Below are 23,389 nucleotides of genomic sequence, written 5' to 3' on the forward strand. Positions count from 1 at the left end.
GCCCAGGGATTGATCCTGCATCCTCAGGGACGCTATGTTGGATTCTTAACCTGAGACACAATGGGAACTCCTGATCAGAAATTCTTTTTTTTTTTTTTTTCCTGTCTTCTTAGGGCCGCATCTGTGGCATATGGAGGTTCTCAGGCTAGAGGTCAAATTGGAGCTGTAGCTGCTGGCCTACACCACAGCTCACAGCAACACTGGATCTTTAACCCACTGATCGAGGCCAGGGATTGAACCTGCATCCTCCTGGATACTCGTTGGATTTGTTACCACTGAGCCACGACAGGAACTCCCCTGATCAAAAATTCTTAATTTTAGGAGTTCCCATCGTGGCGCAGTGGTTAACGAATCCAACTAGGAACCGTGAGGTTGCAGGTTCGGTCCCTGCCCTTCCTCAGTGGGTTAATGGTCCGGCGTTGCCGTGAGCTGTGGTGTAGGTTGCAGACGCGGCTCGGATCCCGCGTTGCTGTGGCTCTGGCGTAGGCCGGTGGCTACGGCTCCGATTCAACCCCTAGCCTGGGACCTCCATATGCTGCGAGAGCGGCCCAAGAAATAGCAACAACAACAACAAAAAAGACAAAAAAAAAAAAAAAAAAAAACTTTTAGGATTCATAGAGACTCCAAAATGAAAATTTTGTTCCATACATGCAATTTAATTGGGAAAAGGGCAATGACTTTCATTAGACTCTCAAAGGGATCTGTGACATAAAAAAGGGTGTAAACAGCTGGACTGGAAAGAAGATGTCAAAATCCCTTTCCAAATGTTTGCCCTTAATTAAGAGCTTTTTGGAGTGGAGTGGAGTGTGTGTGTGTATGTGTCAGGGCAGAGTTGAAGCCACAGTAACACTTCTGGACGGTAGGCGATGTTTAGTTACCAACAGGTGGGGGCTGGGCTAAGGGCAGTCCTGGCACCCCTCCTGATGCTGCCCCTTCTTTCTCTGCCTTTCCAAGCCCCTTTCCTGCTCAAGGCTGGTGCACCAGTCCTTTGGAGACCCATAGTGTCCATCATGATGAGAGGGGGCTAATAACCTGAGACTGGCACTAGAACCTACAGATAAGCCAGGGAGAGCCCTGAACCAATGAGCATCTTCAGTGCGGGGCATCAGCAGCTGCCAAGCCCTGGCTGGGACCCACCCAACATCTCCTCCCCAGATTAGCCTGTGCCCAGTCTCTCAGGAAACAGCACTGGGTTATACTGGCATCCTTTCCCTGCTGGATTTAGGGCAGTGCTGGGCATATGCTAGTTTTTCTTTCTAATCAAAGCGATTCATAGGGTGTGCCTGCAAATCAGGGCTCAAGAGGCAGAAGCTTTGAGGCCAAGTGGTTTAATTGAAAGAGAAAGAAATCTGGATTGGGGCTTAATGGGCACAAGGAGACGGCCAGCCAGGCAGCTGGGGTGGGCCAAGCTTTGGCGCTGTGCCACAGTGAATGGCATGAATGGCATCACAGGGAGGTGATGCGGGTAGGGGAGTGAAGAAAGCAGGTGGAGATGTTAATCTGCCATGGGTCATGCCCATCGTGCTGAGCCTGGAGGAAGAGAGAAGTCGGAGGCACTCGGGGAGGGAGGAATAATACTATTGACTGTGCTCAGCTTTTTCAAAGCCCTTCTTCATGCATCTTGTTTGATCCTCATCCACCCTGCAAATGTGGGACTCCCATTTTTTTTTAATTTACAGATTCATTATTCCCTTTTTACAGATGAGGAAACTGAGGCCCAGGAAAGTTAAGTGACTTGCTCAAGGTCATCGGTCAATGAGTGAAAGAACCAAGACTCACAGTCAGGTGTTTTAGACTCTAAATCGAGAGCTCTTTCTATTATAACACATCGTGTGCCATAAAGGAAGGGGGCCAGTCAAGGAGGCAGCGAGGAAAGGAGCAATATTTATTGAGGGTCGACTGTGTGCCAGGCACCTGCCAGGCGCTTCACATATACCAAGTGATTTAATAGACCTCCGCAGGAGGTTGTTCCATCAGTCACTCACTCAATCATTCACAGCATCTCCTGAGCAGGCACTGGGAGCATTAAATGCTACGTCCTGTGCGGCAGCCCCTGGAACGTGCCTAACCCGCTCTTTCAGTTCAGTGTAACATCTATCCTTCCTCCCTTCCCTCTCCCTCTCTCTCCTGCCCTGGAAGTTCCCCAGAGCCCCTTCTGAAAAGAACAGAAGGGCAGGACTGGGCACCTGAGAAACTTTCTAGAAGCTGAGGATACAGTGCCTGTCCTAAGAGCTAGGAATTCGGTAATGAATGAGATAAATGCCCCACCATCAGTCTGCAGGGTTGGGGGATGGGTTGTGTGTTTAGACAGACAGACGGACAGACAGACAGATGTATCTGCTAACCAGTAAGAGATGCTGCTGAAAAAACAGGCAGAATATGGAGATAAAAGGCTGACAGGAGTGTTACTTTAATTTGGTGCTAACATTTAAGCAGAGACCCAAAGAAAGTGAGAGAGGGAGCTGTATTCATACCTGGGGGAAGAGTGTTCTAGGCAGAGGGAACAGCGGGTATGAAGGCCCCGAGGCAGGTGTGTGTTCAGTGTGTCTGAGGTGTTATCATTCCTATCACTTGGTGGCTCACCCCCTTTCTCATGGAGAAGCTAGATCCTTTCAGAGTTTTTTCTGGGAGTGGAGGAGGTGAGTGGTAGTGGGCTACTGTAACACAGAAAACTAGTCCTGCATCTCCCTCCTTCCCCATGCATGCCCAGCACAGATGCCTGGGGACCCACACTCCAATTGTTCAAGGGAGCGCTGTGGTCAGACGGCCCCAGATCCCTGTGAACGGAGGGAAGAGGCAAGGGAGGAACAGTATGAAAGGCTCCCACCTTCTCCGAAAAACTCCTGCTGAGTCAAAGTCCTGGGGGGCCTGCTTTAATGATCAAATAAGAACCATTTGAAGGTGGCCTATTTAAAGCTTATGCGCAATTGGGCACTGGTTTCTTCCCCTGAATGGATTATATAGCCCCCTTCCCATCAGGGTCAGGGTCCAAATGTACTTAGCAGATCTTTCCATGGTAGATAACCTCAAAGGGAAATTGGAACCTGGTTCTCGCCCCCAGTAATGTTGAGTCTCCTATTAGGGGCTTGTGAATGAGCCGGAGTAGGTGGGCGCTTGGCAGTGCTCTGTGGCTGAGAAGCCCATCCCGCTGTTTAGTTTAAGCCCAGGAAAGGGACTCAGCCAAGGCTGCCCAGAGGGGCAGCCAGGTGGCCTAAGAGCAGGCTCTGAAATGCACATGCTTGCCCATGCCAGGAAGGTGCTGCTGGGATGAATGGGCAGGGGCTGGGCGGGGTCACCTGGCATGGAGAGGGTGGCAGAGGCCACGTAGAGTCCAGCTCTTTGCTCAGCTCTCTTGTTATTGGGCTGTCTCCTCTTTGGCTGGGCCGAATAAAAGGATGTTTTTGGAGAGCAGATTTGTGGTTGCCAAGGGGCAGGGGGAGGGAGTGGGATGGACTGGGAGTTTGGGATTAGTAGATGCAAACAGTTACATGTAGAATGAATAAGCAATAAGGTCCTGCTGAATAGCACAGGGAACTCTATCCAATCACTTGTGATAGAACATGATAGATGATAATATGAGAAAAAGAATGTATATATAGATATGACTGGGTCACTCTGCTGTACAGCAGAAATTGACAGAACATCGTAAATCAACTATAATAAGATTTTTTTTAAGAAAAGGATGTCTTTGGAGGTGTGCAATTCATCAGGACCTGTGGCGGGGGAACCTTCTGTCCTGCAGGTCTCCAGGCTCTTCATTTTTGCATTCCGGGCACCTAGTACAGTGCCAAGCACATAGGAAATCCTGAGGAAAACTAGAGGCTGTGTGTAAACCCAATACAGGTATGGGAAACTGCAGGGGGTAGCTCTGCACCCCCAGATGAGACCACGGTGGGCCCCAGGTACCACAGCTCTCCAGGCAACCACATACGTGGTGGTGGGAAAGTTCAGAATCAGCCCCATTTGATTCAAATCTTGGGGCTACTACTGCTTAGGAACTGTGTGTGCTTGGGCAAGTTACTTGACCTCTGTGACCTGTAGATTCCTCTTCTGTAAGATGATAAAAACACTTTTTAACACGACTTAGAGTAGTGTCTAACACATATATATTTACATGTATATATATATGTGTATATATATAGTAGGCACTAAGTAACTATGAGGTACCATTAACTGCTATTATTATTCATGACCTTAAGACAGGGGATGATGGAGTTCCCATCGTGGCGCAGTGGTTAACGAATCCGACTAGGAACCATGAGGTTGCGGGTTCGGTCCCTGCCCTCGCTCAGTGGGTTGATGATCCGGCGTTGCCGTGAGCTGCGGTGCAGGTTGCAGACGCGGCTCGGATCCCACATTGCTGTGGCTCTGGTGTAGACTGGTGGCTACAGCTCCGATTAGACCCCTAGCCTGGGAATCTCCATATGCCGCAGGAGTGGCCCAAGAAATAGCAAAAAGACAAAAAAAAAAAAAAAAAAAAAAAAAAGACAGGGGATGACCCTGGGTCCTTGTCAACAATATGATTCCATTTGTCTCTGATATCATTGGTCGATAATTCTATTACTTTCTGGCATTGTCATATTCATACCATGATTTTCTGAGTTGCCAGGACTGTGATCTGCAATGTGATGGAGCCTCAGCCCTGGGGACCCACCCTGTCCCTGATCCTGGCATGTGAGAGGCCCCCCAAAGGCCCCAGCTCGGTGCCAGCCACCCCATCCAGACGCCCATCCATCTGTCTCAGTCCCTCTACTCCACCCTCACCATCTGTCTCTACCAGGGCCCAGCAGTCTGGGTAGGTCTTAGCATCAGAAGACAAATAGTCCGTTATCAAAGGCTGTTGTGGAGGGTGATGGATTGTGTGCCCTGAAGCCAGGCAGGCTGGGCTGGACTGGGGGTAGAGGCACAGAGTACAAATTATCAGGGAATGAACAACATTCATCACGGCCTGTTGCCTCCAAGGACAGGTGACACCTTTGTGGGCTCAGGGATGTCACTGCATTGAAGCACAATAAGCCAGTTGTTGGAGACTGACCTGGCCCCCGTGCACAGGGTGGAGGCTTCATCTCAGACTGGGCTTCCGAGCAGGTCTCCTCCCTTCATCTTTTCCCACTAGAACTCCAAACTCTTTTGCTTGAGAATGTTCCAGTTCCTCGTGACCCGGCTTAGCCAACTTTGCAGCAAGATGTGACGGGCTCCCAGTACCTCCCCAGGCTTACTGCCTTTCCCTCCTGACCCATCCCTTTTCTTCCACCTAATCTACCTGCTAGTCCTCAGTCAACTCTAGCTTTGGCTCAGAGCACTGGCTCTTCTATGCCAGTCCCTGCTCAAAGTCTCTCAGATACTCACCTTGAAACCTCCTCCTTCAGGAAGCCTTCCTGGATTCACACCACCCTGATCTATCCTCCCTGACACCTCCACTGTAGTGAGGAATTCATGGCAAATGCCTTCCCCTCATTCCAGCTACATAGTAAGCACTTTTCAAAGCCTGCTGATGTTGCCGACAATTATAAATAATACTCAGTAGTGGTGCGGCACTCTACAGTCTGTGAAATATTTCCATTCAACATAGTGCATTTCATTATAACATATCCTGGAGACAGGTATCAGCCCTCCCACCCCACTCCACAGGTGGGCGCGGTGAGGCTCAAGAGAGTCAAGGACACGATCATCCCTGTGGCTACGAGTGGGGGCCCCTAGGGCAGACGTGACAAGACCAGTGCCACTATGATGCACGAGAACCTAGTCAGGGCTTAAGGTCCAGTGCTCATTCCTCCCCCTCCCCTACCAGGCCCTCCCAGGGGCAGCTGCTCTGAGCTGTGGACACCTCCTCTCCCCGAGGCCCAGGTTCAGAAATGAATGCTTCCTGCTTCCCTGCTAGCACATAGCGGTTGTTTCTCTGCAGCACATGTGCCTCATAGCATGTGTGTTTATTGGACTTGACTCCCAGACCAGACCATGAGCCCCTCTTAGTTCTCGAGGGAACATGGGGTCCAGCACACAGTAGGTGCTCAATTAATGAGCTGGACTGAATCAAGGAGAGAACTGCAGAGGAAAATGAATCACCCCAGAACGAGCCTCCTAAAGACCCCCAGGTGCACCCCTCCACCTTTGCTGGGCAGCAGCACCCCCAGGACCCTGGTTAAAGGGGTCAGGGTGAGGGTTCAGGGACCACACCCCAAATAAGAAAAGGCATGGCCTTGGAAGTCCCCAAACTGAATTCTCCTGTGCCTCAGGTTCCTCATCTGTACAAATATCATGTCTTAAACACTGGTGAGAAGGCAGTAAGATTATGATACAAAAGCACCTTGTAAATGGTGAAGTTATACAGGCGTTAGTCATTGCAGCTAAGCAGTATTTTCTATCGAGGAGGTGGAAAGCACGCTGCTAAAGAACATATCTGGAAACCAGGCTTCCTGGGCTTAAATCTTGGCTGGCACTTACTGGTTCTCCTCTGTGCCTCAGTTTCCTTATGTATAGAAGGAGGAGGATAATAGCACCAACCTCAGAAAGTCATTGTGAAAATTGGGTCCACATACAGACAGTCCCTAACTTACGACGGTTCAACTTTTGATTTCTTGACTTTATGATGGTTTGAAAGCAATACGCATTCAGTAGAAACCAGTCTTTGAATTTTGATCTCCTCCTGGGCTGGTAATATGTGGTATGATTCTCTCCGGCAATGTTGAGACATGGCAGCAGCTGAAGCTCCCAGTCAGTCATGCGATCAGGAATGCAAACAACCCCTGTGCTTAACAACCACACCTTTTCTGTTGTTCACTTTCAGGACAGTATCCAATACATTATATGAAACTGTCAACAATTCATTATAAAACAGGCTTTGTGTGAGATGATTTTGCCCAACTGTATCTAATGTAAGTGGTCTGAGCCATGTGAAGTATGCTAGGCTGAGCTGTGATGGTTGGTACGTAAGATGTATTAAATATATTTTGAACTTACGATATTTTCAATGTACAATGGGTTTATCTGGACGTAACCTCATGGGAAGTCAAGGGTGATGTGTATCTCAGATACCTCCAACAGTGCTCTGCACAGAGTTAACGCCCTCCAGTATCATGCTTGGGGCACTTTTAGTAGCAGCAAACAGCAGGCTTTCTTCCTCACTGAAGCCTGAGTGACAGCCCAGCCCTCCACTCTGGATTCTCACAGAGGCAAGGGCTGAGGCGACTTCCCCTGTTGCCCACCCAAAGCAGGGAAGATAACTGCTTGGCTCACTTGCCACAAGCCCCTCTGTGCCCCGGGCGGATGCTGTCACCTAATCATAGCTCCTTCCCACCACACTTGCGCCCAACTTCAAGATTCTCCTCAACATGGCACTTGGCCCTCGGTAGACAGCTTGGAGCCCTAGAGAGGCAATCTCCCCGCTCTTCCTGCCCCAGGGCACGGCTCTGTGTGCAGGCTCTGAGAGCCCTGGGGTGGTGGAGGTGGGGGTAGGGCTGTGGGGACCAGGAATCTTGCAGGAGGCAGGTGGGGTACTCACCGGAAACGTTGCTGGCCAGGGACAAGCTCTCGCAGTGCTGGTCCTGGAGGGAGGCGGAGATGGAGTTCAGCCCCAGGAGGAGAAGGGCCTGTGGGCAGAGGGAGGCGAGAAACTCAGTCAGACCTGCCATGAGCTGTCTGGCCTGAGGCTTCCCGCTTCCCTTGGGTCCCCATCCTACACGGGTCTCATCCCAGACCCAGACCCACCCCCACCCCCCAGCCCAGCCTCCCTGCCCTCCTCCCTGTGAGGGAGGCAGGTAACAACAGGAGTCCGGGTTCCCAGGAGAGGGGTGAACTTTCTCCCTGAGGGCTGGGGGCCTCCAGCTTAAGAAAGCTGCCTTCCTTCTCATGGGACCCCAAGGATGACACACTTATGTCCCCTGCCACTCCCCTTTCCCACAAAGACCCTCATTAGTGCGTCTCTCTCCCGCCCAGGCTGCAGGAACTCAGGGCCCATGGTTTAATGAGCTGCATCCGCAGGCCCTCATCCCTGCCCAGCTAATTACTGGTCACTACAAACTGTGCCTCACCCTTTTACACCTGCGATGGTGCCTCCTTGTCTGGGGCTGGTGTTCCTGATGAGGAAGCTGAGGTCCACAGGGGTGAAGGGATAAATGGGCTTGGAAAGGATGGCTGCCCTAATTCAGGGAGAATCTTGACCTCTTACCCTCCCTGGGGGCTCTGTGTCACTCTAATCTCAGAATTTCAGGCCACCTGGAAGAGTAGCATGGGTCCCACACCTGGAGGGCCACCCCTTCTTCAACTAACACCCCCACACAATCATTGTGCCCCCGCCTTTGTCAACACCCTCCCTATGGATTTAGAGCCAGAAGAGACTTGGCATCCAGCCCTGGGTTTCACTGTGTTGCTATGAGTAGGTGACTTGACCTCTCTGTGCCTTAGTTTCCTCACCTGTGAAGATGGGTATAATAGGTTCTCTCCCCCACGGCTTACAGAATGCAGCATAGGCAGAAGTCCTTTGTGAGTAGCACAGCTTGCTGCACAAGGGCAGGGGTTTTGTTTTGCTTGTTGCATTCAAATTTTCCGAATATATTAATCGGTTGCATTGCATTTCAGGTCCACAACAGGTACTCAATAGGTCATGTTGATTGATTTGAACTTGTTGATTCTTAGCCAAGGGTTTGCTGGGGGTTTTTTGGGGGGTGGGTGGGATTTGATTTGTGACGGGCTAAGAAGCATGTGGAAGTTTGGGGTAAGGTGCAATGTCACCAGCCCCTCCCTCTAGTTGTCCAGACGTGGGGGCCTGGATGACCCATAGAGCTCTATCTCCCTGACCTCATAGGAGGCTGTTCTCCGCATTGCCACCCCTGTTCCCCTGCTCTTTCTTCCTGGGGTCCCCTCCCTGGAACCCTCTCCTCCACCCCCAACACCCCACGATGTCTCAGCCCCAGCCCATTTCCAAACAGGTCTGCCAGATTCACTGCACAGAACATCAAACAGAAACATGTAGATCTGGAAGACATTTTAGAGCCATTTCACAGGGGAAAATGAGATCGGGAGAGAGGCAGGGGCTTGTCTGCATCTCACAGTGACCGAGTTTCTAATTTAGACTAGAGCCAGGGTGGTGGCCAACTCTAGCAGCACACATTTGCAGCCATTATGTGCAGACTTCAGTCGCAGGGCTGGGACTAGGGTGAGGAGAGCAAGGCAATCACTTTGGGTGCAAAATTTAAAGGGTAGGGGTGGGGGAGTGCCAACAAACTCAATAGTCAAGATACATAATATTTTAATGTAATATTTTTGAAACTCTAAATTAATGCAAAAAAAAAAATCCATGATGAACAACATATCAAAAGCTTTTCTCGGAAGTTCCTGTCGTGGATCAGCAGGTTACCAACCCAAATAATATCCATGAGGATTCAGGTTCGATCCCTGGCCTCGATTTGTGGCTTAAAGAGACAGTGTTTGCTGTGAGCTGTGGTGTAGGTTGCAGATGTGGGTTGGATCCTGAGTTACTGTAGCTGTGGCTGTAACCAGCAGCTGCAGTTCCGATTCAACCCCTAACCTGGGAACTTCCATATGCTGTAGCTACGGCCCTAAAAAGCAAAAAAAAGAAAAAAAGAAAGAAAGAAATCTTTTCTCTTTTTCTTTTTATGGCTGCACCCCCTGCATGTGGAAGTTCCCGGGCTAGGGGTCAAATCAGAGCTGAAGTTCAGCCCCATGTCACAGCCACAGCAATGCTGATCCAAGCCACATCTGCCACCTACCAGATCCTTAACCCACTGAGTGAGGCCAGGTATGGAACCCACATCCTCACAGAGCCAGCATCCTTAATCCGCTTAATCACAATGAGGACTCCTCAAACATTGTTTGTTTTGGGAGTTCCCGTCGTGGCGCAGTGGTTAATGAATCCGACTAGGAACCATGAGGTTGCGGGTTCGGTCCCTGCCCTTGCTCAGTGGGTTAACAATCTGGCGTTGCCGTGAGCTGTGGTGTAGGTTGCAGACGCGGCTCGGATCCCGCGTTGCTGTGCCTCTGGTGTAGGCCGGCGGCTGCAGCTCCAATTGGACCCCTAGCCTGGGAACCTCCACATGCCTCGGGTGTGGCCCTAAAAAGTAAATAAATAAATAAATAAAGGCAGGATCACTAACAGTGCTGGGCCATATTGGAACCTATGGTAAACGGAAAAATCAATAATAATATTAAAATATTATTTAATACTATGACTTGGGGCGGCTCCTTAAATTCCATGCTTGAGAAAAATGCCTGCTTGTCTACCCTAGTCCTGGCCTCCTTACTCACGTACCTTTTTCCCAAGCTGGCCTCCACCCCTTACCCCGTCCACCCCTCCCCGTAGCTGTGCGTCCTCCCTTCCCCTGGACTCCCCTCATTGTTTCTCCACCTCAGGACCTTCCCCAGTCCTTAGAGGCAAACTGAAAACCCGCCCTTTTTTGGAGGTGAGCTTAATTTTTCTGTTTTTGTTTTTTTGTCTTTTTACAGATGCACCTGCAGCATATGGAAGTTCCTGGGCTAGGAGTTGAATCAGAGCCACAGCTGGATCCGCATTTGTGACCTACACTGCAGCCTGTGGCAACACCGGATCCTTAACCCACTGATCGAGGCCAGGGATTGAATCCGCATCCTCACAGACACTATGTCAGCTTCTTAACCTGCTGAGCCACAACGGGAGCTCCAGAGGCAAGCTTTCTAAGCTCACCTGCCATGACTGTCCTCTCCTGCCCGGCCCCTCAACCCGTGCCAGCCACCTTCCAGCTCCTGTCCGATGACAAAGGCAGACTCTGCTCCCCTCTTTCCCACCCTGCATTCCCAGACGGAATCAAATGCTCCCCACTCCTGGTCAGAGCCTGGCCGGCTCCTACGTCCTGTAGGAAGCTCCCGCCTTTGACAGTGATGCTTCACCCACTTGTCCCTTCAGTGTGTCAGGCACTCAGACTGAGCACCTGGCTCCTCAGCAGGCTTTGTTTATCCCCTCGCTGGCACACTCCTCCTGTCCCATCTCTGGGGTCTTTCTGCTTTTACTGAGCCAAGCTCCAGCCTCTAAGCACACCCTCCGCTGTGCCCCCCAGCCTGTGCCCAGCGCTTGGCCTCAGCCAATGGTGCTGGGGTCAGCTTGCTGGCTCCTGGGACTCAGGAGTGATTAGAACCAATCCATTCATCTCTCTGGCCCCAAGGAACTTCCAACGCTTTATTAATCAGTAATTAAACTTCACAGTCCCCAGAGAGATGCCGAAATATCTCTGCCCTCATTTTCCAAAGGAAAACGCAGAAGCGGAGAGAGGAGGAAGCCACCAGGCCCGCCTGTGGCTCTTGAGGGCTGAGCAGAGAGCAGTGTCCTCAGTAGCACAGTCAGCAGGGACTCAGCGCCAAGCTGTCCCCAGAGAGTGCAGCTCATTTGGGCTGGCCGGAGGCCTCTTATAGAAGGGGACTAGGAGCCCCTGCCCCTAGCTTGTCGCCCACCCCTGCCTCTGCCACCTCCCAACACAGACACATGCACACACACACACACAGTGGAAATGGGGCTCCCAGAGCCAGCTCAGCCTCAGGCAAATTAAAGAAACTGATACACCCTGTTCAAAAATATCCCCTGCTGCCTGACATTCCACCACTATCCTTCTCTGCCTGAAGCTGTGCTTCGTGCTTTGGTCTTTCAGATCCTCCCTGAAAGCACCCTGTGTTTTATTCACACTGAATGACTTGCTCCCCCAGTGCACAGGGTCTGCACACTTTTGCACCCTCCTCCCCTTGGCCCACCCCTTCACCTGGTGAACTCTGCACCCCTCAAAAGCCAGGTCCTTGGCAGCATCTTCCCAAACCTCCAAAGCAAAGCAACTCAGTCACCTGTCAACGTGCCCATGTCCCCTCCACGCACGCACTAGACCCCAGCGAACGGAGAACTGAGACGAGTCCCAAATGCACGGAATGTAATGCTCAGTACAGAGCACTTACACCTCAGGGTTCTAATTAGATGGCAAACACACCAGCCAGAAGGTCTGAGCCTGGCATCTTAATGTCCTGGGGTTCACAGAGGAGCAGGGCAAATCCAGATTCATCAGGAAACCAAAGCAAATGCCACAGGACCTGTCCTTGGCTGGCTGCCTCTAACCTTGACCCTTTACCTCTCCTTGGACGTGATGGTTCACAAAGCCACGTTCTACCAATAGAGGCCGGTTTTGCATTATGCAAAGAAAAAAGGCTTCTTAAAATTCCCCGGCCAAGTTCTTTTCTCAGGAAAGGTCGGCTCTGTGCAGAATCTGGGCCTGTGCCACCTCTTGCTCTGTGGAAGGGTTTGTAAAGGCTCCTGGCTTATTCCTAAATCACGCCTTCATGGAAAGTCCGGAGTTTTCCTGTGTATTTCCTCCCACCACACCTTGATCTCCTCTTCAACATTCACTAGTTTTCCAACTCCAACAGGAAATCACTGCACTGTAGGAAGGCCCCCAAAGGTGGAAGGATATTGTTTGTTTCCTTCTAAAGCTGAGAGTTCTTAATCTGGGGTCCACAAACATTGAGATGGGGGGTAAAATTAAATGCAGAATATTGCATGGAATGCTCACCATTTTCCTGGGGGGGTGCAGAGCTCTCTCTGCTTCTCACAGACGTCTAGCACCCCAACATATGGCTGGAGTATGTGGTGAATGGGGTCGTGTCGGAGGCCTGGGCCTCACCAAACCAGACATGTCATCCTCTCTCAAAGTAAACCAAAAGTGGTTTTGGCCTCAGAACCGCCACATTCTTGGACCCATTGTCTTCTGCCCTAACCGCTAGCTCTCCTTCCAGAACCATTTTTGACAAACCAAGTTTTTGGGACTTTGTGAGGTGGTAGAGAAAACCAAAATGGCACTGAGGAACTGAAGCTGGCAGGCACTGGCTCCCCCTCGAGGAAATGCCTCACTTCCAAGTGCCAGCCTGGCAGCCCCACAGCCCAAAATAAAACCCGCACCTCAGCTGCAAATCTCTCCACTCGCCAAAGAGCCAAACAGCCAATCTTTGAATGTTAAATCTGAGAAGGCCAAGGTGGGGGGCAGGCTCGATCACAGCATCACATAAAACGACGGTCCAAGGACCCAGAAGTCTCTGACAAGAAAGGGGCCCAGGGCCGTGGAAAGCAGACAGAGCCAAGTCTTAGGCTCCCCATTTTACAGGGGTTTTACAGTTGAGGTGCCCAAGATTAAAAAACTGTTTTAGTGGCTGAGAGGAGACGAGGGTCCAGGAAGCAGGTGATCAGGGTCTGTCTTTCAAGTGGATGCAGGATGGAGGAGGGGAAAAGGTCAGGAGAGGGCATAGGAAGAAGGGATGGGCAGAGGAGAGGGGAGCGCACAGGAGCCATGGAGGGAGGGGTGAGAAGGCCAGAGTCTGACAGCGGCCAGCCCCTGGCTGCTCCAGCTGCTGCCCTTGCCTCCACCCCCAGGCCAGTCCAGAGTGTGGCTAGAATTGAAGCTGCCATCGCAGTTCCCAGTGTGACTTTGGCATAAAGGTTAATCACACCCAGAAAATGCTTATTAGACACCATAAATAACTATGTTGCTGAAGCTCACTTTGGTCTTTAAGGCACAAAAGTGCAATTTCCCTTGATGGGATGATCTGGTAATTAACCTTTCAGAGAGGGTCCTGAAGGGCCGCTGGAGGCACCAGGGGCCACCCTCACCTCCCCAAAGTTCATGAGAAGCAAGGAGAAGGCGGCATGCCTTCCCTCCCTCTACCTCTGATGCTCAGCCTGGGAGAGCCCTCAGAGTCCCAGGGAAACCTCCCACAGGGTCCAGGGACCAAGCTGGCCCTGGGACAGAACCACGGCTGCAGCATTTGAGAACCATTCTTCATCAAGATCCCTCCCCCTTCTGCTGAGTTCTGAACCCAGGCCTGCCACTGACTGAGTGACTTTGAGCAAGTCAGCTGGCCCTTCAGAAAGCATCTTTCTTTTCTGCATCACAGGGATGCCAGCCACCTGGGGGAAAAGAGGAGAGTGATGCCTTCTGAAATTTAAAATCTACTACAAGTGCCCATGTGGTCACTATCATGACTTGGTCACTCTGGGCCCCAGAATCTTGCTTGGCTAGTCTTGGTGCCCCTCCCAGCCTTGGGGGAAGGGCTGCAGCAAGACCCTGGCATGTGGAAGTTCCAGGGCCAGGGGTTGAACCACGTCCCAACTGCAACCTCTGCCACAGCTGAAGCATGCCAGATCCTTAACCCGCTGTGCTACATGGGGACTTCCTCTCCTTTGTTTTTTTAAACCACCAGATTACAGGATCTCACCAAGCCCATTACTGTACTGGGATTGTACATTCGAGGAGTCCAGGACTCCTTAATTTGGAAAATGGGGAAGGAATTCAGAAAAGGCAGGCAAGGATGCGCGTGTGCACACACACACACATACAAGCACACACTGAGAAGGAGAATAGCAAGGCAAGGTGTATGTGAGCGCAGGGGGATGGTGGAATTTTACAGGAGGGGTCAGTATAAGGTCACAGTGTGGGAAGGCTTCTTGAGGGAAGGGAGTTTGAAGGTGGCAGAGTGGGCACAGACTGTGAGAAGGAGATAGAGGGCTTTTTTTTTTTTTCTTCTTTTTCTTCAAAAATCATTTATCAGTTCTGGATCACAAAGTATAGGGGAGATGCCCTGTGACCCCTTGACTGCACCTGTTTCCACAGCACTTTTGCAGAAGAGCCCCCGACTCATGCTGCCCAGCCAGGCAGCCTCTCACCCCATAACAGCTGCAGAGTATAGTATTCCCCCGCGGGGAAGTTTAGCAGATGCCCTGCGCACAAAGTGGAGGCCCTTCCTCTTGGCTCACTCCTGCCAACACTGCACCTGCACAGCCCTTGGCCCTGTGCTTTTAGAAAGGCCTTTCTCCACGAGCAGTGAACAAGGCCCCTCTGCTATACCCAAGCTCCTAAGCCCTAGGCTGCCCGTGGCTCCTGGAGGTCCCCCACATCCTAGGGTGGCAATGGAGGAAGGGCAGGCCAGGTGACACATGAAGAATAAACAGTCAATTTTATTGTGCTCAGACTAGGAATCCATGGGTTTTAAGGACCTCTGTGAATTTGTCAATCTTCTTCTCTATGTTCTTTTCGGCCTACTTCCATAGCCTCATGAGCTGTTTCTTCTTTTGGTAATGGATCTTGGCCTTCTCCTTCCTCTTCTCCAGGGTGGCTGTAACTGCCTGGTACTTCCAGCCAACCTGATGAGCGAGGCACCCCAGGTAGGCAAACTTCCGCGTAGGCTTCAGACACACCACCTTGAGGGTGGCAGGAACCACCATCCGCTTTTTCTTGTCATAGGGTGGTGGGATCCCATCAAACACCTTGAGGCGGTCCAGGGCGGCCTGACCTCGCTTGGTCTTGTGGGGCAGCATGCCTCGCACCGTCCGCCAGAAGATGCGGCTGGGGCCTCGGCACGGGTTGGTGTTCATCCGCTTGCGGAAGAAGGCCAGGTACTTTAGTTTGTTTCTGTAAAAATTGCCAGAAATGTTGATGCCCTCACAGCACGCAACCACCACCTGGGCCTACCCCTCCACCATCTTCGGCAGCTGCCTGGGAAAGCAAGAGGGCTTTTCAAGTAAGGGGAAGGTCCTGAGTTTGTGGGGATGGCACAGGCCACCTGTGGGGGGGTTCGGTCACTGGGATGAAATGGCTCCCTCAGGCCTGGAGAGCCAAGGTGGATTCCCTAGCATCGACTTGTCATACCTTGTCAGTTTCGTCATTTGTAGGTGCAGAAACTGAGGGCCAGAGAAGGGCAGTGAGAGCCTAGAGGCACCCGTCTCTTCAGTAGGTGGGGGGTGAAGCTGGACCTGGCTGCTTCCCTGGCCTGGGAGACCCTGACTTGGGGCCCAAAGAGTCCCTGAATCTCTCCAGTGTGGTCAAGATCGCAGCCTTTCCTGGTGACCGCCAGAGATAAGACCCCCAGTGAACACTGCCGCCTGCTGGCCAAGAAAGGAAGGTCCACTCCTCCTGGGTCCTACGGTCCCCTGGCTCCACAACTTGAATATCTGAGTATTCTGACTCTGTTTTGCTCTGCGCTGGGTGTTTTTTTTTTCTTCCAGATTTATTGCGATGTAATTAACATATAACACTGTAAATTTAAGGTGTACAGTGTAATGATTTGATACAACCATATATTGCAAAATGATGACCATAATAAGGTTAGGTAACATCCATCATCTCACAGTTACAATTGTGGGGGGGGGGGGTGCGCATGTGTGTTGAGAACTATTAAATCCACCCCCTTAGCAACTTCCAAATACACAACACAGTATTGTTAACTAGAGTCACCATGCTCTCCGTCACATCCCCAGAACGTATTCATCTTATAATTGGAAGTTTATACCCTTTGAACCCCTTCGCCCATTCCTGCTCTACGCTCTACTCCCAGCAACAACCAATCTGTTCTGTTTCTCCGCGTACAACTTTTTTAGATTCCACCTAAAAGTGAGACCATACGGTATTTGTCTTTCTTGGTTTGACTAATTTCACTCAGCATAATGCCGTCGAGGTTCATCCATGTTGTCACAAATGGCAAGATTTCCTTCCTTTTTATGGTCAAAAACTATTTGATAGTATGTATATACCACATCCATCCATTCATCCATTGATAGAGATTTAGGTTATTTCCACATCTTGGCTGTTGTACACGATGCTGAGATGAACATGGGCATGCAGATATCTCTTCAAGCTAATGATTTCATTTCCCTTGGATACATACCCAGAAGTGGAATTGCTCTATCATATGGTAGTTCTATTTTTAATATTTGAGGAATCTCCATACTATTTTTCATAGTGGCTGTACCAATTTACATTCCCACCAACAGTGCACAAGTGTTCCCTTTTCTCCACATCCTCCCCAGCACATATCCCTTGTCTGTCTTATAATAGTCATTCTAACAGATGTGAGGGGATATATCATTGTGCTTTTGATTTGCATTTCCCAGATTTAATTGCCTTGTTGATGCGGCTTGTTTTTGGTTTGAGGTGGGGTTGCTATTGAGTTGTATGAGTTCCTTACGTATTTGGGAGATTAACCCCTTATCAGATATGTGGTTTTCAAGGTATAACCTCTTTTAAGCAAAGCCAAGAGGAGAAAATCTAGATATGAAAAAGAGGAGGGGTCATAAATCAAAGATTTCTTTAGAAAGCTGGCTCCCCTGTTGGACTTTAAAACTAGGATCTGGTTTGCAAAAAAATAAAACTATGCACAACCAACTCTTCTGAAACCTATGTGCCTACAGGGGATATATCTGTAGTGGAGGAATGACAACATGGGGGAAGTCCAGAGCCCACATGCAGTTGTGCAATTTTTGCCCTGCACAGAGGTGCCCAACGGAGGGGGGCTCTGGGGGCTACAATTGCAGGCTGTGCATTAGCAGAGCCGAAACCCTTGGGCAGTGCCTTTTTGCAGAGGTGCTCCAAAACCTAGTCAGGGTAAAGCTAGACTTGGGACAAAGGGTGGCAATGCAGGATGTCCTCTCTCAGCCTTCTTGACTGCCCAGGGCTTTTGCCCCCAGACCACCCTCTTTCTCCCACCCTGCCCCAGGCCAGCTCCTCCTCCATGGCCTCTTTCTAGAGTAACAACCTGTCGCCACCTCAGAGCAAAGAGCCTGTGCTTTCCCCAAAGTAGGAGAGCAGTAAAAAATTACTCTATTCTAAGCAATAGAAATAATTTATTGTTACAATTAATTGACTTCAATAGCTATTGGGCAGAGAGAAAAAAATGGGAAGGACGATCTCCTGCCTACATTTGTGGGAGGAGGGCACCCCTGGGTGCTCCTGCCTCCAGGTCTTCTCCCTGGGGCCCTGGGCTCAGGGTGTACCCTGCCCCCCTTCTCTGCTACTTCACTCCTCTGCTCCCATAGCAAGGCCCCAGAGCAGAGCCAAACAAAGCCCGCTTCACCTACCCTAAGGGCAATGAGGACCTGAGAGACCTAGCTCTGGAGTTCACATGTGCCCCTCCAAGGGTCCCAGATATAGTGTCCAATCGGGTTATAAGCTCCCTGAAGCAGGTCTGTGTTTGGCTAATTTTGTACTCTGGGTAGGGCTTGGCACAGAGTGGGCCCCAATACCTGTTTTTTGAATGAGTAAATGAATGAATGACTGAATGACCGAAGGGGTGGGGTTTTCACTTTCTTCTCCCGTTGATCATGGGATCCCACCAGGACATTTTGACAGGTCCCCTATTTCCTGCATCTCTCCCCCCTGCCCCCTAGGAGCTCTCTTGGCCTGTCCTCCTGCACTGGTCTCCACCTTGGACTCCAGGAGACTGTGCTGAAGGAAAAAGTGTTTTGGGGTGCAAAGTGCAGGGCTGAGCTCCTGTTCTGATCTGACAAACTCATTACTCCCTGGTCCCCTTCCCCGCCGCAGTCTCCTCACCTGTGAAATGAGGAGGGTGGTGTTCCCTACACTCCTTTCCAGGTCTGAATAAGCCCTGACTTCAGGGCTTACAGGGGAGCCGAAATTCGGACCTCTAACTTTGAGGCCAAAGAGATCCACACCGGAATCTTTTATCTGCCCCTTCCTGCCTATATGACCTTGGGCAAATCATTTAACATCCCTGAGCCTCAGTTTCCCCATCTGTAAATGGGGCTAAAAAGGATGAGGTAGTTATATTCTAAAACTTCTGGAAAGAGTCAACAATACGGTGCATTTAGGAAGTTCCTGCTGTGGCAGGGGGTGTTAAGACTCTGACTACCTCGCCTGGGGTTGCTGTGGAGTTTCGAGTTCAATCTCCAGCCCGCTGCAGTGGATTAAAGGATCTGACATTGCCGAAGCTGCAGCATAGGTCGCAGCTGCAGCTCGGATTCAATCCCTGGCCCAGGAATTTCCATATGCCGTGTTGCAGCCATTAAAAAAACAAAAACAAAAACAAAAACCATGGTGCATTTAAAACACCATGGGACCAAACACATGGTAAGTTGTTAACCAACAGTAGTGATTACTATTACTCACCTATGTGCAAGGTGCTTCCTTCCTGACTGCATCTTTCTCCCCTAGAAGTGGTCCCCTGCACCCACTTTCCATCACCACTCTATTCTAGAGCCAGCAGCCCCCTGCCAAAGTAGAGTCTGCCTCACAGTTGCCGATGCAGATTCGCTGAGCTGGGGAAGATGTGGGGGGTGGGCGGGGCCCTGGAGCCCCACGAATCTCCCATCCTGGTCCAGCCTCCTTTTCAGTTCTGACACATTCTTTCACTCCCCCTCTCCCCCAACCCCCAGTGCACCTGTGGCCCGGGGAAGTTCTGGGGTCAGGGGTCAGGGACGGAACCTGCGCCACAACAGTAACCTGAGATGCTGCAGTGACACCGATGGTTCTTTAACCTGCTGTGCCACAGGGGAACTCCCTTTCTTTCCCCCTCTTGATATGATTCGCTCATCAGTATTTTCTCATAGCTCCTGCCTTGCCAGCCTCCCTGCCACCCTTCTACATACCTTTGTCTCCGTCTCTGTCCTGAGATCTCCATCCCTCCGTCTTCCCCAGTCTCCATTTTCTCCTCCCTCTCCCCTTCCTTTCGTTTTCCTTCCTCTCAATTCCAGCTTTGATCAAAGACTTGCACACTGCCTGCCCCTGTGGTTTTTAACACTTAATTCTTCTTAACCGCAAGAAGTAGAGCCTTAACTATCTACCACACATACAGATGTTCCAGTGCCAGGACTGTACCCCTGGGCAGGTCAGCTGTTTCCCTGCCTGTCCGGCCTCCCTTCCTTTTTTTTTTTTTTTTTTTTCTGTCTTTTTGCCTTTTCTAGGGCTGCTCCCACGGCACACGGAGGTTCCCACGCTAGGAGTCTAGTCGGAGCTGTAGCCACCAGCCTACGCCAGAGCCACAGCAACGCAGGATCCGAGCTGCGTCTGCAACCTACACCACAGCTCACGGCCACACCGGATTCTTAACCCACTGAGCAAGGCCAGGGATCGAACCCGAAACCTCTTGGTTCCTAGTCGGATTCGTTAACCACCAAGCCAAGACAGGAACTCCCTGGCCTCCCTTCCTAACCCCTACCCCTTCATGGATCCTCCAAAAGAGGCGGTTCAGGTTTCCTTTGCCTCTTGAACTCTAGCTCTGGGCTCCAGCCACGCTCCCCAAGAACTGGCAGGGGAATTGGGGGTGGGTAGGCACCAGTGGGGTCCTGTCAGTGGGGGACTCAGGAAGGATGGAGTTTGGTTCTTGCTGGGGAGTGGAGCACAGCCGGGGCTCTGATCCAGCCCCTGTCCGTGGGAGCTGCTCAGTGGTGAACTGTGAGCAGCAACTAGACACCAGGAACCGGTCTATGAGGGGGTGGGAGAGGCATCTGCTACTCTGGGAGACAGAGCCGAGGTGTTGGGGACAGCATGGAGACACCAGCCATGCAGGTGCCACTATCAGCTCAGCCCTCTCTCTGACAAGTGCAAAGTGAGGAGGATTTTGGTGTCGGCAGAAAAGGGATGCCTTTGAAAAGGGGATGTGAAGAGGGTTGGGAAGGCAGAGTGAAATCATCTGGCTGCTGGAAATTAGTTTCCCTTAGAAAACTGTTTAAGTTTTTGTTTTGTTTTGTTTTGCCTTTTTAGGGCCGAACCCATGGCATATGGAGGTTCCCAGACCAGGGGCCGAATTGGAGCTGTAGCCACCGGCCTGTGCCACAGCCACAGCAACTCCAGATCCACACCACGTCTGTGACCTACACCACAGTTCACCACAACACCAGATCTTTAACCCACTGAGCAAGGCCAGGGATCAAACCCGAGTCCTCGTGGTTACTAGTTGGGTTTGTTACCACTGAGCCACAACAGGAACTCCTGTTAAAGGTTTTAAGGCTGTTTTTCCTAGAGAAGTGACTGCCTTCTAAGGCCATGAGGAATGGCTTAAACAGGGCTGCTGGACCACCACACCCCACTGAGCAGAGAGATTCGGGGATGAGGAATAACCACATAATCGCCCATGAGATAGGCAATGCCCCTGCCTGTTTCTTCGGCTATAAAAGAAGTGAATTAGGGAGTTCCCATTGTGGTGCAGTGTGTTAAGGATCTGGTGTTGTCTCTGTGGTGGTGTGGGGTCCAATTCCTGGCCCAGGCACAGTGGGTTAAGGGGTTGCTGCAGCTGTGGCTTGGATTCAATCCCTGGCCCAGGAACTTCCACATGCTGAGGGTTCGGCCAAAAATCAGAAGTTTCAGACAGTGCATGGCATCACGAAATAGAAAATTCTGTTTCTCAGGCTTCACCTCAGTGATCCGGGTTCAGTCAGCCTGAGGGGAAACTTGGGAGTCACTCTATTTTTTAACGTTCTCCAAGTGATTCTAAAGTGTCACAAGAATTGAGGGTAACTGAACTAGCCCAGTAGTAATCAGCTGGGGACAATTTTGCCCCCTGGGGACATGAGGCAACTCCGGAGTCATTTTTGGTTGTACTGGGAGGTGCTACCGGCATTTTGCGGCTGGAGGCTGGGGATGCTACTCAGCATCCTGAGATGCAAGGGCAGCCTCACAACACGGAATTACCTGGCCCCAAATGTCAGCAGTGATGAGCAGGGGAAGCCCTGGGCTGAAGGGCTCTGCTCTTCAGCCTGCTCTGAAAACACTCACGCCGGCCCATCGTGGAAGTTGGGAGTGAGGAAGGAAGAGGGTGATGGGAAGAGAACCCTGGAAAGAATAGAGGAAAGAGGAGCCTGCAGGACAAGAAGAGGCCCTGATCTCACTCTGTGGCCTGGGACCAGTCCTTTCTCCACCTCTGAGCCTTGGCCCGAAGTCAGGAGTTTGGCGGGAATGACCCCTGCTGGCTGGCTGGGGAGATGGGAGGTCCTTCCCCTCACTGCCTTCGTGGTGCTGCCTGCTCATCAGGCCTCGTTCTGGCGGGTGTGCACAGGAGATGCAGACGAGGCAGGAAGGTGGGCACCTGCAGGTGTAGCCATGGCTGGGGAGCAAGCAGCAGCAGCAGACACACAGCCATGTACCAGAGCTGGAGAGCCGGGCTGGGCAGCCTGCCCTGCTGGCAGCTCCTTGGAGGCGAGAGGCAGGGCCAGACCCTCCAGAAGGGCGCTCCCTTATCTTGGGTGAGCCCAGGGACAAGGGCTGGAATCAGCATGGCACTGAGTCCTGTGAGCTTTGGGGTGAGCCCACCACCACAGAGAAAGGGCTTCCTGTGTCTCCAGAGCACAGTGACCACTGAATGTCATGAGTCTTCCCCCGACCTCGGTGAAAAGGTGCAGGGTGATGAGTGAGAATGCGGAGGGGGAAGGGGCCCATCCAGAACCTGCCTGGTGGAAAGGCACTGAATAAACCCAGGGTTTCCACCCCTCGTGCTTCATTCAGCCCAGGTTGGCAACACGCCTCACAGCCGGAGGCGCTCGGGGGGGAAGGCCAGCAGCCAGACTCCCTTGCAAAGTGAACCAGGGATTCTGGGCCGTGACTCTAAAGCCCCAGAGGAGGGCTTCAGATCAGCGCTGCTGAAAGGGTGGTGGGGACCGGTGCAGGGCTGCTGACTCTCTGACTGAGCATTAGCATTTGGAAATGTTGACGTGAAGCTGTCTTCGCCATGACACCCACACAGTGTCAATAGATTCATCATGTGGAGCAGGGTCTAGACCAGTTCAGATGCTGTCATGTGGTGTGGGCTGCACGGTCACCATGTGTAAGGGACCACATGCCGTGGATTGGAAAGATCTAGGCACGCAGTCCTTCCTGCAGCTGGTTTGAGAAGCCCCCCTTCAACTACAGGACAGCCTGTGATGGAGGAGGGACTTGAGTACTGGCTGGGCTCAGGGTCAAAGGGAAAAATAAAGGTGGAGGGAGAGGCTGAGGGAGGAACTCGGCAGGGAAAGCAGTAGGTCCCACTCACTGAGCTTCGGTATTTCGGACAGGTCCCTTCCCACACAGCTATTTCCCCCTTTACTCTCCATCATGGTCCAGAGGAGGACCAAGTCCAGAGAGGTTGTGTGACTTGCCCAAGGTCACCCAGCCAGGAAGCGGCAGAGCTGGCTCCAATTCAGGCCTCCTGCCCCCTCAGCTTCAGGGACTGTGCTCCTCCTTCGGGATGTGCTGCTTCTCCGGGGTGCGCTGCATGGGCCTAGAGTTTCACAGCCTGGCAGCAGTGTTCATGGCGGGGGTGGGGGGTCGGCGGGTGGATGTCACTAGAGCCCAGCAATCTGGAAAGACACAAAGGCTGCCCCACCCCCACCCATAGGGATCTAGAAGGTAGGGATATGGATTCAGAGACAGGATCCCATGGAGGGAGCCAAGAATGGGTCTACTCCTTTCCAGTGGTGCCCTCTGCCCACTTCTGCCTTACCTAGTCATTCCTGCTTCGTAACCAGCAGAACCAGGACAGTGGAGGAGGGAGTTCCAAGGTGCCACCAAGCCTCCTCCCCAGCCCCTACTTGGGGACTAAAGTACCCTTGACCTGCTCTCTGAAGACCCGAGGTTCTGAGAAGGGTCTTGCACCTCTGCCCAGCCCCAGA

General features: G+C 51.6%; 1 protein-coding gene and 1 pseudogene across 2 annotated transcripts in view; both read right to left on the bottom strand.

The window, feature by feature from the left end:
* CRHR1 (corticotropin releasing hormone receptor 1) overlaps positions 1-23,389 on the bottom strand; it is a 52,848-nt gene that overhangs the window by 21,223 nt on the left and 8,236 nt on the right. The window contains 1 exon segment of the mRNA NM_001144110.1: positions 7,502-7,589. Coding sequence (NP_001137582.1) covers positions 7,502-7,589 — 88 coding nt within the window.
* On the bottom strand, positions 10,308-21,528 carry LOC146398076 (large ribosomal subunit protein uL13-like; annotated as a pseudogene). Its single transcript, XR_014820470.1, has 3 exons — positions 21,519-21,528; positions 15,663-15,694; positions 10,308-15,481 (listed from the first exon to the last, which is right to left on the bottom strand). The product of XR_014820470.1 is annotated as a large ribosomal subunit protein uL13-like (transcript).

This window comes from Sus scrofa, chromosome 12 (genome assembly GCF_054392235.1).
Source record: "Sus scrofa isolate SSC_HxYL_T2T_F1_AM1 chromosome 12, Sscrofa_HxYL_maternal_Yorkshire_Landrace_v2.0, whole genome shotgun sequence".
Taxonomy (NCBI): domain Eukaryota; kingdom Metazoa; phylum Chordata; class Mammalia; order Artiodactyla; family Suidae; genus Sus; species Sus scrofa.